Here is a 16,361-nt window from a genome sequence, read left to right as displayed (position 1 = left end):
GGTATTTTGATTATTTCTATTATACTAATTTAATTTCATGGTAAATATGTAGATTTCTACTTATGACTTTCTCCTTATTTGGGTTATTTCTGAGTTTTTGCCCTTAAGATTTATAAATTTAGATATTTTCTAATTGTAATGAATAAAACATATTAGGGCATCAGTAATTTATGTATACAAATAAGTTTTGAAGAGTTGGGAAATTTAATAAGCAAATATGGAACTTATTTTTATCATTACTTAATATCAAGATTACTGTCATATAGTGATTAATAACTGAGCTTCTCGTTTACAGTTTGTCCTTTGTTCCTTTTGTTCATTTATTTGTGTGTTGATAATATTCTTTCCAATTGTCTTCTTCATATTATTCCATTTGCTGCATTTTTAATAACTTATTTGTCTTTCTTCATACATTCTACAGTTTTCACTTTTACATACAAAATTTTTCGGTGTTTTAATTTTTGTTTTTTTTAAAATCTCAGTTTATTTAAAATTAAATAAGTTGTCTTCTCTAGTTTGCTCAGGGTTATTTTTTAAACTAACACTAATACACATCATATTTATTTTTGTTTGTGGTTTCAGTTCTAGGTAAAAAAATAGATTTTGTTTTCAAATTCCTAACTTCTTACCTCAATGGAATTTATTAAATAACTATTTTTTTTCTATTATTATGTGGACATGTATTATATATACTAAATGTCTCTATAAAATTTTATCTATTCTTTTCCTAGAGATCTCTTTTTCATCAGCAACACACTTTTAAAAAAAATTATTATTGATTTGAAAGGGTCTTTGAACTGGCGTAAAATTTTTTTCTTTTATTCTTCCTTTACTGAATAGATTCTTTCACTATTTGGGTCCTCCAACTAGATGAAATTAAAAATGGATTCTTCTGTTTGCTATTTTATTCCATAATAGTCTATTTTATCTTATTGTTTTTTTAAAATATAAATTAATGAAAAATTTGTACATGATTGCAATATATTTTTTAAAGTTTATATTACTTATTTTGAAAAGTTTATAGTAGGACAAATTCATTTCTTAGTAATTCTTCTTCAATAGTTTATGTAGTTTTTCTTATTGCAAATGGGATCTTTCAAATGACTATGGCATATAACAAAACTAAATTTAAAAAACTTTGATCAATTTATTTTATTAACACTTTTAATAATTAAAAAAATAATTCATAGTTGGCATTTTTAGGCACATCATTTAGCTTCTCAATGTTTCTTTGATATCTTTCATATCTGTTCTCATATTTTTCCATATTACCACTCACTCAAAAAATAGCAATATTTTGAGCATTTACTAATAAGCATGGAATACTATAATATTCTAGGCAATGAGGAGGTAAAAATGTGTGGACTCACCTTCAAATTGATTATGTGTACATACATTTACATACCCGTGGTAACATCATGTTACAGAAAATTCTTAGGCACCAAAATATGTGGTCAGATCAATGAGTACTTTCATATAGAGAGAAGCTGAGTGGTACTGAGAAAACAAGTCTTCAAAAACAAAATGGATTGGTATAGATGGAAAATACAGGGAGATATTCTTGAGTATAGGAATAACAAAGATATGGATAAAGTATTGTTAAGGCATATTCGGAGAACAGGGAGATGGAATGTTTCTAGAAAGAGCGTTTTGCATTTGCCTTTCCCTGGCTTCTTAAACCAGCTTGACCTGCTAATGAACCATGCCTCTGATGGCTTTTAGAACAGCCTGAGGCTGTGGGTGGTGGATCAGAGTTTATACTTTTTCACCATTGGAGCCCAACCTCTTTCCCTGGGTTCATTTATCAAGGTTATCATATCAAGATTCATGTATCAAGGTTACATACTCTTAGCTTTGTACCCTGATTTATTTTTCAGTGTAGTCTCTTAATTATCTTCCTGGTCTCTGGTCTTTGTTGAGCAGGATTTGAGACTTTGCATTGGTTTCTATTATCAAAACGTTTTTAATAATTTCTATTATGATTCATCTTTTAGGTCTTTTTGGCATATCTGGTGTTTTTGACCCTCTCACTGTGAAGGAGGAGCTCTTACATGCAATGCTGATGTTGGACAAGATAAAGTTGTAGGTTTGAGTTCCAAGGAAAGGAGATGATTCTGCAATAGAAAGTCCTCAAATGCAGGATGTTAGAGTACTGTACTACATAATAATCATGAGCAAAGGAATATTTTACATAAAAATATGTTTTATAGTTCTTTTTTAAAAAATGAATCTATGTGAAATATGAGCTAGGACAGATTTTCATAATTAGCAAGACAAAGTTCTGCAAGAATGTAAGAATGTAGAGGTATTTGCCTCACTAAAAGAAATAATGGATTGCTGTATTTATTCAAAACCGAATTGCTTAAAACTTTAAAAAAATCCTAATAATTCCCAGCTACCAAATCACACTGACTCCAGCTATTAGTACTTCAGATTTCTTTGTAGCACTCCTAATATACAATCTTGTGGTAAAAAATATATCATTTTTTCCCATTCCAGAGCAAAACCTCAAAATTAAATTCTTTAGACCTTCTGGGCCTGCAAGTTCATATATGTTTCTCATCAATGTAGGAACCTCAAATAAAAAAAGAATGACATTTTTAATGTGGTATTTTCATTCTTTCAAAATAGCATTTAATAAACCCAACTTGTTAACTTTGCAAATTCTCTGAGAGGCTTAATGTTCAGTTAGCTTTACATCTCTGTGACCAAAAATCTGACAAGAAAAACTTTCAGAAACAGTTTATTTGGAACTCACAGTTTCAGAAGTCTCAGTTCATAGATAACCAACACTGTTGCTCTGGGCCCAAGGTGAGGCAGCACATCATGGCCAAAGGGTGCAGTAGAGGGAATCTTCCTCCCTGTGACCCACCTCCTCCAGCCACCCCAGATCTGCCTGTGGTCACTACTTAGTCCATTCAAAACAAGATGGACTGATCATTTTACTCCTGAATATTGCTGCATTATCACAGGAGCTTTGGGGGGACACCTCATATCCAAACCATAATGCTCATGTTAACCTAATTAATCATCCACCTTGCAGTGCAGCACTTGAGATCTCAGCCATTTTTCATAGGAGGTATTTGCATTGGGCCTCTCATTGACTCTAATGGGAGCCACTCATCATCAATTTGATGAAGTCCTTCATCCTAATTTCTGGCAAATATTTAGGCCTAGAACCATGCCAGTAAAATACACTAGGATTTTAATATTCCAAAATCCTATGAGTTATAAAAATTTGGAAGTAGGGTAAAGTCATGATAGAATTTCCATTGACTGTCTGGTGAAGTTCTACTGAATTAAGATAATCTTTTGATATAAGACTAGAAATCAGATCACTAGTCATCATTTTGTCACTATCATTTACCTCACTGATTAATTTGACAAAACTAGTAGGAAAAGGCAGTCAGGTAGAGCTACATTTTAAACTCCATTCTTATTTATATTGACTCTGTTTTTCCACCTATAATAAATCAATAAAAGTAAGTCATCATATTTATCTCATGTAATAGCTGTAAAAAGATATGAAAGAAAAAGAGACATTCTATCAATATTTTTTCTATTTATTAAAACATAACTCCAAATGAAATTTGAGATAACAAATTAGCAATACTTTAGAAGGTCTTAATGTCAAAATGATTCTTTATGCACTTTGGCTGTTTTCTAGAAATGAAATGTGAGAAAACAGAATTTGAATTTAGTACCTTCTTACCATTCTGAAGACTTGCTATTCTAAAGCATGTACTATAAAGGTGAAAAGCTGTTTGGCTTTTAAAAAAAAACCTCATATATTAGCTGTATTAAGGAGATCCCAAGGACAGAATAAAAACAACTGTGTTTAGTTTTTATTTTAAATTAAATGCTGGCACTGTGTGTTAATAATCTTGAAATAAAAGTTGCACTTTTAATGCCTTTTCCTTTAAGAGTTTTAGAACTGCATAGGAAATAAGCATGTGAGAACCTCAAAATATTGAGTTCAGGACTGATTTATATACACAGCTCAAAGTCAGTAAAAGGTTTTCCGGAAGTCTCTGACAGATTTCTGCTTACAGCTTGGTGGTCAAAATTTGTCTCATGGTCATGGCTAGCTATGAGGGCAACCCCGAGTAAGACTAACTTCTACTTGTCTGTCACAAGAGGAGTTGGTTGGAAATAATGATCAGATTTGTTATGCCACCATGTACATACTTAAGCTGTATGCACCATGATTAACCAGTCCTAATTTCTTCTCTTTTAATATATAAACATTTTTTACTTAATTATTTATTATAGGCATGTAGCAACATCATTTGCCATGCATTTCTGTGTGCTAAGAGATATTCTGAGCACTTTCAAATATTAATCAATTCTCCAACAATTCTATGAGACAGGTTTCATTATGCCTATTTACAAATAAGAAAACAAAGATGCAAAGAAATAGTTACTTATTTCAAGTTCACCATCTAGTAATTGTCAGAATGGAGATACTCCAAAATCAAAGCCTTTATACTTTATAGCACTGATTAATTGTATGTTAATGATGATGACTATGCCATTTCTCTACTCAAGTGTCTTTTTTGTTTTACATTGCATCATTTGAATTTCAAATGGAATTAATTATTTTTGTTTGTTGATTTTGCATTAAGACACCTTGAACCATTCACTGTGCTGCAAGTGTGGATCAGTTTAGAAAGATTATTTGGTCACACTGTCCATCACATTGTACTAGTCGCCCCCAAATGTCTTATTCTCTTTATTTGCCAAAAGAGATACTATTTCACATGTTCTCTCAGTCTTTGCAGATTCAACATCAAAAGATCTCAAAATTCTTTAAAACCTCAGTTTTTTGAGGGTCTAACATATTGTGCACAATCAACTCTGTAAATATTTTATGATAGAAAGATATTGAGGTTGTTTGAGGGAGTCCTTGCTATAATTTTACCTAAAATCTTCAATTAAAATCTCACAGAGAATGCTTTGAGGAAAAGGGCAAGTGAAAAGCTGGAATGTATCAGCTACAAAGGAGTTAGGGATCTTCTGACTCCTTTGTGCTAGGGAAAAAATGCAGCGTTGATAGTTATACGTGTGTTTGATTTATAGGTGGATTTGGCTGATGTAAAAATAATGATAGTAAATTGCTCTGAGAACAATCTAAAAACATTAAGAATGCATACAGGTCCCTAATGGTACAAGATCTCTTATTAGTAAAGAATGAAATAACACAGGCTCTGACAATTCTCCTTCCCACATTAGATAAACAGGTCCTGCACATGATGTTAAGACTTGAAGGAATGCCAACTTTGGGCAATGTTTGGAATTTAACTAGCAGTCAAATACAGGTAGATGGGATTCCAGTACTGGCTCTGGTTTAACTCACCCAGGCCATGGCTTAAATATGCTACACAATGATAGGTGAGAATATTTGAGTGTTGGTTAGTGTTTAATGGACACAATCACCTAAAAATTTAAACAATCATAACTGGAATTATATAGAAATAGTTTAAGATTTATACCCTAGTTAATAAAATCCGTGCTTGGAAATAGAATTTGTACCCTGCTGTGCTTTCCTTGGTTCATGGCCTCTTCTGGTCTCACAACCAGCAGTATAGCATTTGTAATGGTTTAGATATGAGGTGTCTCCCACAAGCTCATGTGTGAGACAATGAGAGAAAGTTTTGAGGTGAAATAAAATGATTGGGTTATGAGATCCTTAATCTAGTCAGTGCATTCATTCATTTGAATGGAATAACTGGGTGGTAACTATGAGCAGGAGGAGGTCACTCAGGTTGTGCCTTATATATAAATTATAAACAAAATATGAATATATATTTTGTGAGCAGAGCTCTTTCTGATTTCTGATTGTCATATCCTGAGTTGCTTTCCTTTGTCACATCCTTCTGCTTTGATGTTCTGCCTCACCTCGGGCCCAGAGCAATGGTATCAGCCATCTATGGACTGAGACCTCTGAAACTGTGAGTACCAAATAAACTATTCCTCCTTTAAAATGGATCTTATCAGGTCTTCTGGAGACAGTGGCAGAAGAGCTAACTAGAACATTTTCAACACCTCTCTCTCCTTTTCTCTTTCTCTCTCTCTCTGACAGTCTTTCCTCTCAGTTATAATCCTCACTCAGATAATCCAGGGTCTTTATTCCAAAGTCGTTAATCACATCTTTAAAGTCCCTTTTGCCATGCAGGGTAATATATTCACATGGTCACTGATTAGGACATGGGCAGCTCCAGGGTGGGAGTGAGGAACATATTCTTCCTACCAGAGAAACCCACTGAACAAATGAGCTCCTTGAAGATGGGATTTATATCTTCCTCACCTCTGCATCACCACAACCTGGCACAGTCAAATGTGCCTAGAAGACATTCAGCAAATGTTCAAAAATTGCTACAGTCAAAAAATATTTATCTGCTACCTACTGTGTGACAGATGTTATTCTAGGTGATGGGACATGTGGAAATGAGCAGAATTAACTTATTTTCATTGCATCCTAGTGTAGAGAAGCAAAGAGCACACACACAATATACAATAATGACAGTAAGGGTTATGAGGAAAAGTAAACCATAGTAAAGAGCACAGGAAGTGTCAGCTTATTATGGAAGAAGTCTTCTCAGGCAAGCTGCCATTTGATTAAAGATAAAGGACTGTGAATCAAGGTTTACCAACAAAGAGCAGAAGAACATTTCAGAAAGAAGAAATGAGAAGTGCAAACATTCTGAGGTTGGAATAAACATTTTGAGGAGGCTTTTTGTTTGTATTACTGGGGATTTTGCCCAGGGGCACTTGACCACTGAGTTATATCCCTAGGCTTTTTTATTTATTTACTGATTTTTTTTTTTTTTTTTTTGAGACTGGTCTTACTAAGTTTCCCAGGCTGCCCTCAGATTTGTGATCCTACTGCCTCAGCAACCTGAAATTACAAGCATGAACTGCCATACTGGACAGGATTTTGAGATTTTTAAGAAATAACAGGGATGCAAATGAGGCTTCACAAAAAAGAGAGAGGGATGATACCAGATGAGACCAGATAGGCACAAGGATGACAGAGGGCCCAGGATTTCGTAGTCCACAGTAAAAAAATTGGATTAGACTCCAAGAGAGATGGAAATCCATTACAGGCTTGAGAGAGAGGCTGGCAAAATATTAGTTTTATCTTGTAAAATCACTCTGTTGTGTTAAGCACTGACAGTGACAAGATCAGGATGAAAGCAAAGAAACAAGATTGCAGTAGTCCCAGGGAGATGTGTTAGAGTGACAGTAGAGGTTGTGGTGAGAATTTGTTGTAATCCCAATCTATATCTGAAGTGGAGAGAATAGTGTTGGATATTGTTTGAAGGAAAGAGAATAAGAGCGACTTTAAGGATTTGGGTTGTGTTATGGTTTTGGTATGTGATGTCCCTCAAAGGCTCACGTGTGAGACAATGCAAGAACATTCAGAGGTAAATTGATTAGATTATTAAAATTGCAACCCAATAAGTGGATTAATCCACTGATATGGCTTAACGAGCTGGGTAACTGTAGATAGGTAAGGTGTGGCTGCAGGAAGAAGGTCACTGGGGGTGTGCCTTTGGGGTTTATATTTTGTTCTTGGTGAGTGGAGCACTATCTCTCTCTCTCTCTCTCTCTCTCTCTCTCTCTCTCCTTCCTGATTGCCATGTCCTGAGCTGATGCTGCTTCTTTTTTTTTTTTTTAACCATGCAATTCCACCATGATGTTCTGCCTCATCTTGGGCCCAGAGCTATGGAGTCAGCTGAGCACAGACTGAGTCTCTGAAACCATGAGCTAAAATAAACTTTTTCTTCTCTATGTTTTTCTTGTCTGGTATTTTGGTCACAGCAATGAAAGCTGAATAAAACAGGCTGAGAATTTGATGAAGATAGTCATCACTTAACAAAACTGGAGTGAGGTGCTTATCAGATATCAAGTAGAGATGCTCTGAAGAAAGGTAGACATGGGAGACTGAAGTTAAGAAGGGAGACTGGACACAAGATAAACATTCAGAAATCTCAGCATATAGACATCATTTAGAACTCTGTAATTAGGTGAATTCCTTGGTTTTGGGGAAACAGTTTTGGAAGAGTATTTAGCTCTGGAACACTCTTGCTTTATGGAGGTCAGGAAAATGAAGAAGAGAAACAGAAAAGGAATCTGTGAGCAAGCAGGCAGTGGGCAATGAGGGAATCCAAGAGGAAATGATGTCACTGGAAGCCAAGTGAAGACATTCTTCCAAAAAGACACCATCCAATGTGCCAAACTGCTGCTGAGATGTTAGTAAGATGAGGATCTTGAAATAACCATTTGTTTTGGCATCATGGAGGTGGTTTGATTGTGTTTTGATGTGTTGGGGAAGCAAATGCCTAAAATTCTTCATGGTGACCCAAGTGCCTTTATCATGTATCCAACAGCCCTTGCTGACTCTTCATTGCATTTCTAAACTTGACTAATGCTTAAAAATTTGTACTTTGTAATTTGAGTCTGACTGGTAGGATAAACAGGAGGATTTCCTTGAAGTGAAGGCTTCTAAGGTGGTTGGTGATCTAGAGCTCCTTAATTTGCAAAATGCCAAAGAGAAATGTATTAGCTTTAAGTTGTCTGAATTCCTTACATTCAATTATTTTCTTTGCAATAGGAGACTAACAAGTCCATAAAATAGATTAATGTAACTCAGGCACATTCCATTTTCTCTGGAAAGACATAACTCATTGCAGGCAGAAGAGTTTGCACGACACCTTTGCTTTAACTTTTTATCTTGTTTCCTGATAGGGCTGACAGAGATGAAACATGAAGTGCTTCAGGTACAAGATTAGTTGTAGGGATTCTTGAGTTTTAAACTTCAGTTTCAATTTTAATTGAGGCACTTCTTTGCATTCATTATCTTCAGACCAATTAATATGTTAGTAATTAATCTTGTTTATTACCATATTCTCCTCCTCTTAGTGAAATCAACAATGAAAACATTATTGGTATATACAATCAATATTTGCTATCTCTTGCAAAACAAGTTGGAATAAATATAAATCATATAAACTTTAAAATTTTTACTATTAATGGAGCCAAAAATTATTCTCAGATATTCTGCCAATGTCCATTATAGTTTTCTTAAAATATAATTTCTAACTGAAAACTATTCTATACATTTCTTCTACATAATACTCATAATTTTTTAAAGTTTCTATTCTATACAAGGTCAATTTATAGAAGGTATGGACAAATATCAGGGAAGCTGGTTGGAAAAGAAAAATATATTTTAAAAAATCTTCATACTGAATTCACAGTCTGAATCTATGATCTGAGCAGAAATTGTCTTTTACATACATAGCTTCTTGTAGCCAAATGTTGAGCCTTAAAGAGGTTAGAATTCGCTCTTTTTTCCTCTTGCATTGCTGTCTGCTCACTTTCCTCTTGTGAAGGACTTTTTTTTTTTTGCTGTGCTGTAGACATATGGTTACATATTTCACTACCTTCTGTTTGAAATTCATTGGTCTTGGTTCTGAGGTTGTTTTTTCTGTTGGGTCACAATGTGTGCTCTTGAATTTTAATATGATAAACAATCTGTGCTAAAAACTTCTTGGTTTGATTCCAGATTAAAATCAAACAAATAACCAGCCAACCACCCTTTACTGAGTTGAAAATAAAAGTACACAGAGAGAAAGGATTATATTAGAAACCATTGTTGTGTGGCTCCCTCCCTGAGTCATCACTAGGCATAACATTGATTTGGTACACGTGATTTCAAGAAAGAGCTTGGTAGATTCAGTATAGGAAAACATGGATACTACCAGAAAATAGTTTGCTACACTTTTTTATGATGGGTTTAAATTTGCTTTCTCACATTTATTATTTTAAGTCAATAAGCAAAGAGGTTATTGAGTATCAGTGATAGGAATACAACAGAGCCAAATTCAAATTCTATTTTGGACATTTAGTGGAAGATTTAATGCAGTAACTCACATTCTTTGTGCCACAGTTTCCTTAAACTTATAATAGTGACAATCCTGACATTATGGGATTATAGTGATGGGGATTATACCTAAGAATTTAGGGAAAAAACTAATGAAAAATATGTGCACTGATAGCTTTTAATTGTAAATTGAATAATATATGTCTTGGAAACAAATGATAAGTTTCCAGGTGTGCAATGAGTATAGGATAAAAGGAAACTTCTCATTTACAAGTGAGAAAACTTTTTTGATTCATATTGTAAATCGTAACAAAGAACAGCTTGAAATTTTAATTAAATTGTCTCACTAGGAATCATCTAGATAAAAATTTGTAGAGGACTAAAAATATCAAAATTAAAATTTTCACTCACTGCATAAGTTATAATATTTCCAGTATCATTTCAGAAAATTAAAAGACTACTTATCCTTCTCAGGATGAAAAAATATCATAAGTGGACTTCATAAGTGGATAAAGATGCTGATTTCCTATGATATCTGTTACCTGTGTGGCTGTCTATCTATCCATCTGTAGATACACATATATGTTTAGACATCCCAGTAGAATTGCAAAGTGCTTATAAGAAAACGCCAACAAAATCTCAAATTTAAATGTAGGGCATATTTGCCTTTAATCACCATCATACCTGATCTCAGTATTCCTCAAAATTTGAAGTACTAATACATATTGTCAGACAGATATGTCTAATATATGAGTTAAAATGATTGATGACAAAATCCTAATGTGTAGTATCAACAAAAGGGTGAAGTGATCAGGTTGCATACACTTGGGGGCTTTCCAATGATGGCATGTAAAAGTGTGCCATAATTGACACCCTTGATTTTGTTTAGGGAGTTTGTGCAACCTAATCTACAAACAGTAATAGATCTCAGTATCTTTTGGAAGATAAAATCTTGAATCATTTAAGGACACAGCAACAAAATTAACAGTTTTCATACTTTGGTTTATTGTAAAATTTAGCAAAGTTTTCCTTGTAATCCCTGACCCCTTGCTCTGAAAACAAAAGCAAAAACATAATTATTGCTTATTCTTTTCCCCCTACTTTGTTTGTGCTACTCTAAAAGAAGGGAGGAAAATCATTTTAATAAATAAAAATAGAGATGTAACAGAGAAAAATAAATCAGTCTAGATGAGAAATATTAGGAGCAACAGAAATGTCATTAAGCAGTTTAAAAATAAGCTTCTTTTAAAAGGTTGTCTTATTTTACAAAATCACACCAAAAATATAGCAGCGGAGAAGAAGGATACATACAAGTTAATTTCACACCAGTCCCATGCAAAAAACTGGGTCATTAGCCAAAGCAGTAGTAGTCAGAATCCAATTTAGGAGGCTTGTGCAGGGCTTGTGAGTCCTCTATGACGGAGCCGTCACTGAACTGGTCAAAGTCTGAAGGGGTCTGATGGCCTGGGACATCATCAGCCAAAGTGTCCAGGTAGCTTCCCACAGAGATGCCATCTAGCCCATCACTGCCATCCTGCAGGCTATTGTAGCTGCCACGTAAGGAGGTGCTCTGGCTCTCCAGCAGGCTGCACAGACTGCCACTGAGACTGCTGCCTCGGCTAGTGATGGTGGCTTTCTCCTCCATCATCCACTTGATGGATTCGATGCTCTCATTGATGAGGAGCAACTGGCACATAAGTCTGACATCTGTGGCTCTGAGGTTAACCTATGTGGAAGAGGGAGACAGGAAAGACATGCCAGTTATTCTACATTCTTAACAAACTCCAAATTCATGTGGATACTGTCTGTTACAGTCTACGATTTTAAATCCACAGAATAAAATACAAGTATACTTGATCTCAGGATCTCTTTGGAAATTGCTGACCATCCGCAGGAGTCATAATCAAAGAACTCGCTTTCTGCCAGATGCATCAGAAAAAGGGTCCATAAAATTCCCTCTGTATCCCTGACTCTAACCAAGCTACCAGAAAATAGTGTATTGAATGTCAAAGTCTCTGCTGAGAGAGAGATTCTCTCTTGTCAAGTTAATAGTTTATCCAAGTTTACATGGGAATGTATATCCACACTACGGGGTAGGGAAAAGGAGAAGGTATAGAAATTAATACATCTCATCAGCATCATGGGACTTCTACTTATTGAGTTATACTGTGCTAGGCATCATTATAAAAAAATTCAACGTTAATTAGCAAAAGCTAATAACACTGTACAACAGCCTTACTATTTTTATTCTTATTTTACAGATGAAGAAATTGAAGTCTACAAAAAAGGGTTAAGAGTACAGGAAAGGCTACACTCCTCATGACTACATTGGCACAAGCAATATGGACTATTACTTTTACTATTAACAAGAACCAAACTGACCTAGTATTCCCTGAATTGAAAAGGGTGCTGCTGCACAGGATGACACAACTTACAAGATGAAGGCTACAAATATTTTTGGAGATCTAAGTATTTGTTTTAGATATGTCAGGGACACTCTAATCAAAATAGGGATATAAAAATGTCCTGGGACTCCCCTAAGAGCCATCTAAGTGTGTAGTCATTTTGCCAATTCTAAGATATTTCAGAGAAATCTGTTTCCACAGCCATAAAGCAGGATGTTTTCGTATGCCCCAGAATTTAATGAGAACCCTTTATAACATCAACTACATAGTAGCTTAGGGAAGAGAACTCTCATGATTGCCCCTGTTCCTGTTGGAACTGGATAGAAGTGGATCCTCTAAAGATCTGTGTGCCTGGTCTTGGTTGGCCACTAGAAGTTCCGCTCATATTCATTATGGTTTAAACATGGATTTTTTTGTTATTTTACTTGTGGTATTAGCCCAAAAGGCTGGGCCAGGCCAATTCTCTCTTTACAATCCAAGACTAACTCAGATTTGTGAGTTTCTAGAATTATCAAAGGCACTCATTCTTGAATGACTCAAGCCAGAAGAGAAAAAGGAGTTCATTGTATTCCAAGATATGTATTCATATAAAAATATTTCCTGGTGAAGAGTTAATCCATAACTGAAGGTGAACTTTGGCTTCTATGAACATGACAAACAAACCTCAGTAGAGATACAATTTACACTCATGTCTTCAATAGATGTAAGGTTACAGGTTTTAGAGACACAAAAGTGCAAGTAGAAATTCAAGATGAAAAAAGTACACATTAAGAAAAAAATAAATTTGCTGGGATATGAAATTGACTAATGAATTCTTCATCTTCTCTGAGAAAAGCATCAAGAATAAATTGACTAGATAGAATACAGGGAAATTTATTTCTCTCTGAAATGTTCATGAAGTGAAGGATGTGAACTTAGTAAATCTTGATGTTCCTCTGTTTTTGATGGTGTCTCAATGACCTTGCAATGACTTTATGTTGGATAAGGAGGTTTTGGCAGTCTTTATGCTCAAATTCACTCACATACTCCATGAGTCATTGTGACATCATTCAAGTTAGAAATATTACAAATATTTACAAATGACCAACAGTGTGCCTGGGTACATTGAGAAGTGCAGAAAGATCAATATCAGTTAAACTCTTACAAAATCCTTCAGCAGACATCTGTACTTGATGCACCTTGCTGTGCCCATCATAGGCATGGTGCAATATCAATCTGACCATTTCCAAATAGCTCCCCAAATGGACCACAGCTGCATATACTCACATCTCCACCCTGTTCATGGAAGTGTTTCAGCCCAAGTTCTGCTTTGGGCATGTGCCCTGATCTTCCCCTCCCTTAAAGTACTTCACTTTCACTCTTTCAAATTCTTCACATTCTAGTTCTATTTCTTCTGTCAAGCACTCCTTACTGACTCTAGCCTGTCCTGCTGGCCCATTTTATCTCTATAGTCTGTTTGGTTTATAACTTAAAATGAGCTTTATTTTATACAATCTTATAGTGATAATAATTACTGTTCCTTTTAGACTTTCCCCAAAGAAAGAAGACATGTCTTACCTGAAACTCTGTATTATTATTATTATTAGTAGTAGTAGTAGTAGTAGTACTGGAGATTGAACTCAGGGGTACTTTAGTACTGAACTACATCCCCGGCCCTTTTTATATTTTTCATTTTGAGACACCATCTCGCTAAGTTGCTAAGGATCTTGTTAAGTTGCTGAGGATGGCCTCAAACTTGTGATCCTTTTCCTTAGTTCTAGAGTCACTGGGTTACAGGTGTGAGTCACCATGCCCAGCCTGAAACTATATCTTAAGGTCTCTTCTAAGCACTGATTGATTTTTGAGAAATAGTCAAAATTTTAGCATCTGTGAAAGTTCATCTCTTAACATAGTCACAAATATATGTTCCCAGAAACCATGTCACTGTTGGGGTTAATATGTACTTAGAATAAATTTTCTGTCAGCATTTTTTGTTTTATTTACACAGTGGCTACATCAAATACTTTTTAAAACTTTTATCGAGCAATACGAATAAAAGGGCAGTAAGGCTATGAAGCAACAAAAGCTTCCTTTGACCATGAAATGATCTATTTAAAAAAGAAAACCTTTTGCTTCTGAAGGCAAAACATTCACAGGCCGTTGAACTATTGTTGGGGAAAAATATGATGAAAGTAGGTCGGTTAGAAGGAGTTGATCTGGCTGATAATGATTATGGATTTAACTGTGTCTAACCCTGTGTCCTCTGAGAAGAGTAAACAGCTTCCCTGTATGGGAGCGCTGGGTGTGCTGGTTCACACGCCTGGCTGCTGTTCTGGTACTGGAGCTCCAGGCTCAGAGTGCCCTGGCTCCCACTCTGCATTCTCCAAGAACTAAGGTGTGGTTATGCTACTGATGAAAGCATGAGCAATCCACCAAAGAACTAAATCACAATGTTGCTTCTGTCTCCAGTAGCTGCCCTACCTCTCCTCAGTGTTACTCATTTCAGTCTCTAGGAAGTCTGGCCATCAATTAAGAACAGAGTAGCCTTGCCTTGGCAGCACAAATCCTGGTGGTTCTTTCAGCTGGGGTCTCATGACTTCACTCGGAGAATATTGAGAGTTGGAACCCTCTTCAGGATCTGAGCTTAAATGCTACCTCCTTGGAGAACCTGTTCTCCTGATCAATCATGGTATCCAGTCCTCATGCCTATTTTTAGATTTCTGTAGGTCTTTTGTTTCCTTCATAATGTTTATGACTAATTAAAATCATCCTGCTTTTCATGTGTTTTTTTTTTCTCTGCCCACCCCCACAAACATGGAGGAATTGTGGAATACTTGGTCTATCCTACTTGTAACTCTGAGCCAAGACTGAAAGAGTGCCTGACACATAGTAGGTACTCTATCAGGATCTGTCCAGCCACTAAACAACCAGCTTTGATCCAGATTGGAACAACTGATAGGAACCTGGAGTTTTGCTGTGGGTCAGTGATATGTGACTTAAGAGGAAGAAAAGTGGTAATTCAGAAAGAACATTTCAATATGGAAGTGTTCCCAGTATATGGTCTTATTTCTATTCATTTCAAATTTTAGGCATTGAGTAATTGCAGTAAGATTCTTCCCTGCTAAAATTTACAGAATACAAGATAATTTTTCTAAAAGGAAGTGGACTACAAGGTGTGAGTCACACTCCAAACATTATTCTGTTTGCTTAGAGGTGATAACTGAGCACAGCGCAGGTGTTCTGTAAACATCTGGTGAAATGAATGTAACAAAGGGAACATGCAAACAGAGCACGTACTCCCCCCACAAAAAGTATTTGGATTCCCCTCCCCATCTCTAGTCCTTACAGTTTCTGCAGAGTGGTTCATCTTTATCCTAAGTTTCTCATGCTTTAAGATTGTGGGATAATAGCTGTTTGTATTTTAGGGAGAATGCTAAAATTTCATGTAATTTTTGGATAAGTGGTGAACTTAGTCTATGGTAGAATTTGAAATAAAAGATCTTGAAAAATCAAATATTCCTATTAGTAAACTTTTCTAGATCTGTTTTCTTTCAAATTACCATTTTTAATACTGACAGAATGCAAAGGTTATGAATTGGCATAATGAAATCCAAGAAAGAATGTGGTCAAACTTTCAACTAATCAAGGAGCTGCTATTAAGTTCACTTCTTTTGTGGTATTGTATGAGAAATGTGGCACAAGACTCCAGTTCACCTCTGATGTGATCTACCTGTGACCTTTGGGCAAAGTGGCTCAGGGTAGAGAAGTTCAGTTTCCTAACACATGAGGAAAAATCATGGTTTTATTCTGAGCTCCAATGAGCCACAGGGTTCAATAAAAGGTGGATGGTAAGGCAGTTCTATGAGCAAAGACAAATTTTTCCCAGTTAAGACTGAATTCAACTCAGGAGTTCTCTTATATTACTGTCTGCATTTCATACTGAGGTTGCATTTCAGCTGTTATTTGATAAAGAGGTTGTGCAGATGAGATAATCCCAGGATTTCCACCCATTCTGACATTTGATTCTTGTTTTTTCCTGGGGCTGTTTAATTACTAAATTGTTTCAGCTACAAAAGTTATGTAGACTA

At 35.5% G+C, this 16,361-nt stretch overlaps 1 protein-coding gene across 1 annotated transcript; it reads right to left on the bottom strand.

The window, feature by feature from the left end:
- Window positions 1-10,923: 10,923 nt before the first annotated feature.
- Window positions 10,924-13,495, bottom strand: LOC114081123 (leucine rich adaptor protein 1-like). Its single transcript, XM_027922706.2, has 2 exons — window positions 13,439-13,495; window positions 10,924-11,615 (listed from the first exon to the last, which is right to left on the bottom strand). The coding sequence occupies exons 1-2, from the start codon at window positions 13,493-13,495 to the stop codon at window positions 11,241-11,243; spliced, it is 432 nt and encodes a 143-aa protein (XP_027778507.2). The 3' UTR covers window positions 10,924-11,240.
- Between the last annotated feature and the right edge of the window lie 2,866 nt (window positions 13,496-16,361).

Source organism: Marmota flaviventris, chromosome 3 (assembly GCF_047511675.1).
Source record: "Marmota flaviventris isolate mMarFla1 chromosome 3, mMarFla1.hap1, whole genome shotgun sequence".
Lineage (NCBI taxonomy): Eukaryota > Metazoa > Chordata > Mammalia > Rodentia > Sciuridae > Marmota > Marmota flaviventris.
Note: the sequence above shows the minus strand (reverse complement) of the source record. Positions and strands in the feature narration are given on the sequence as shown.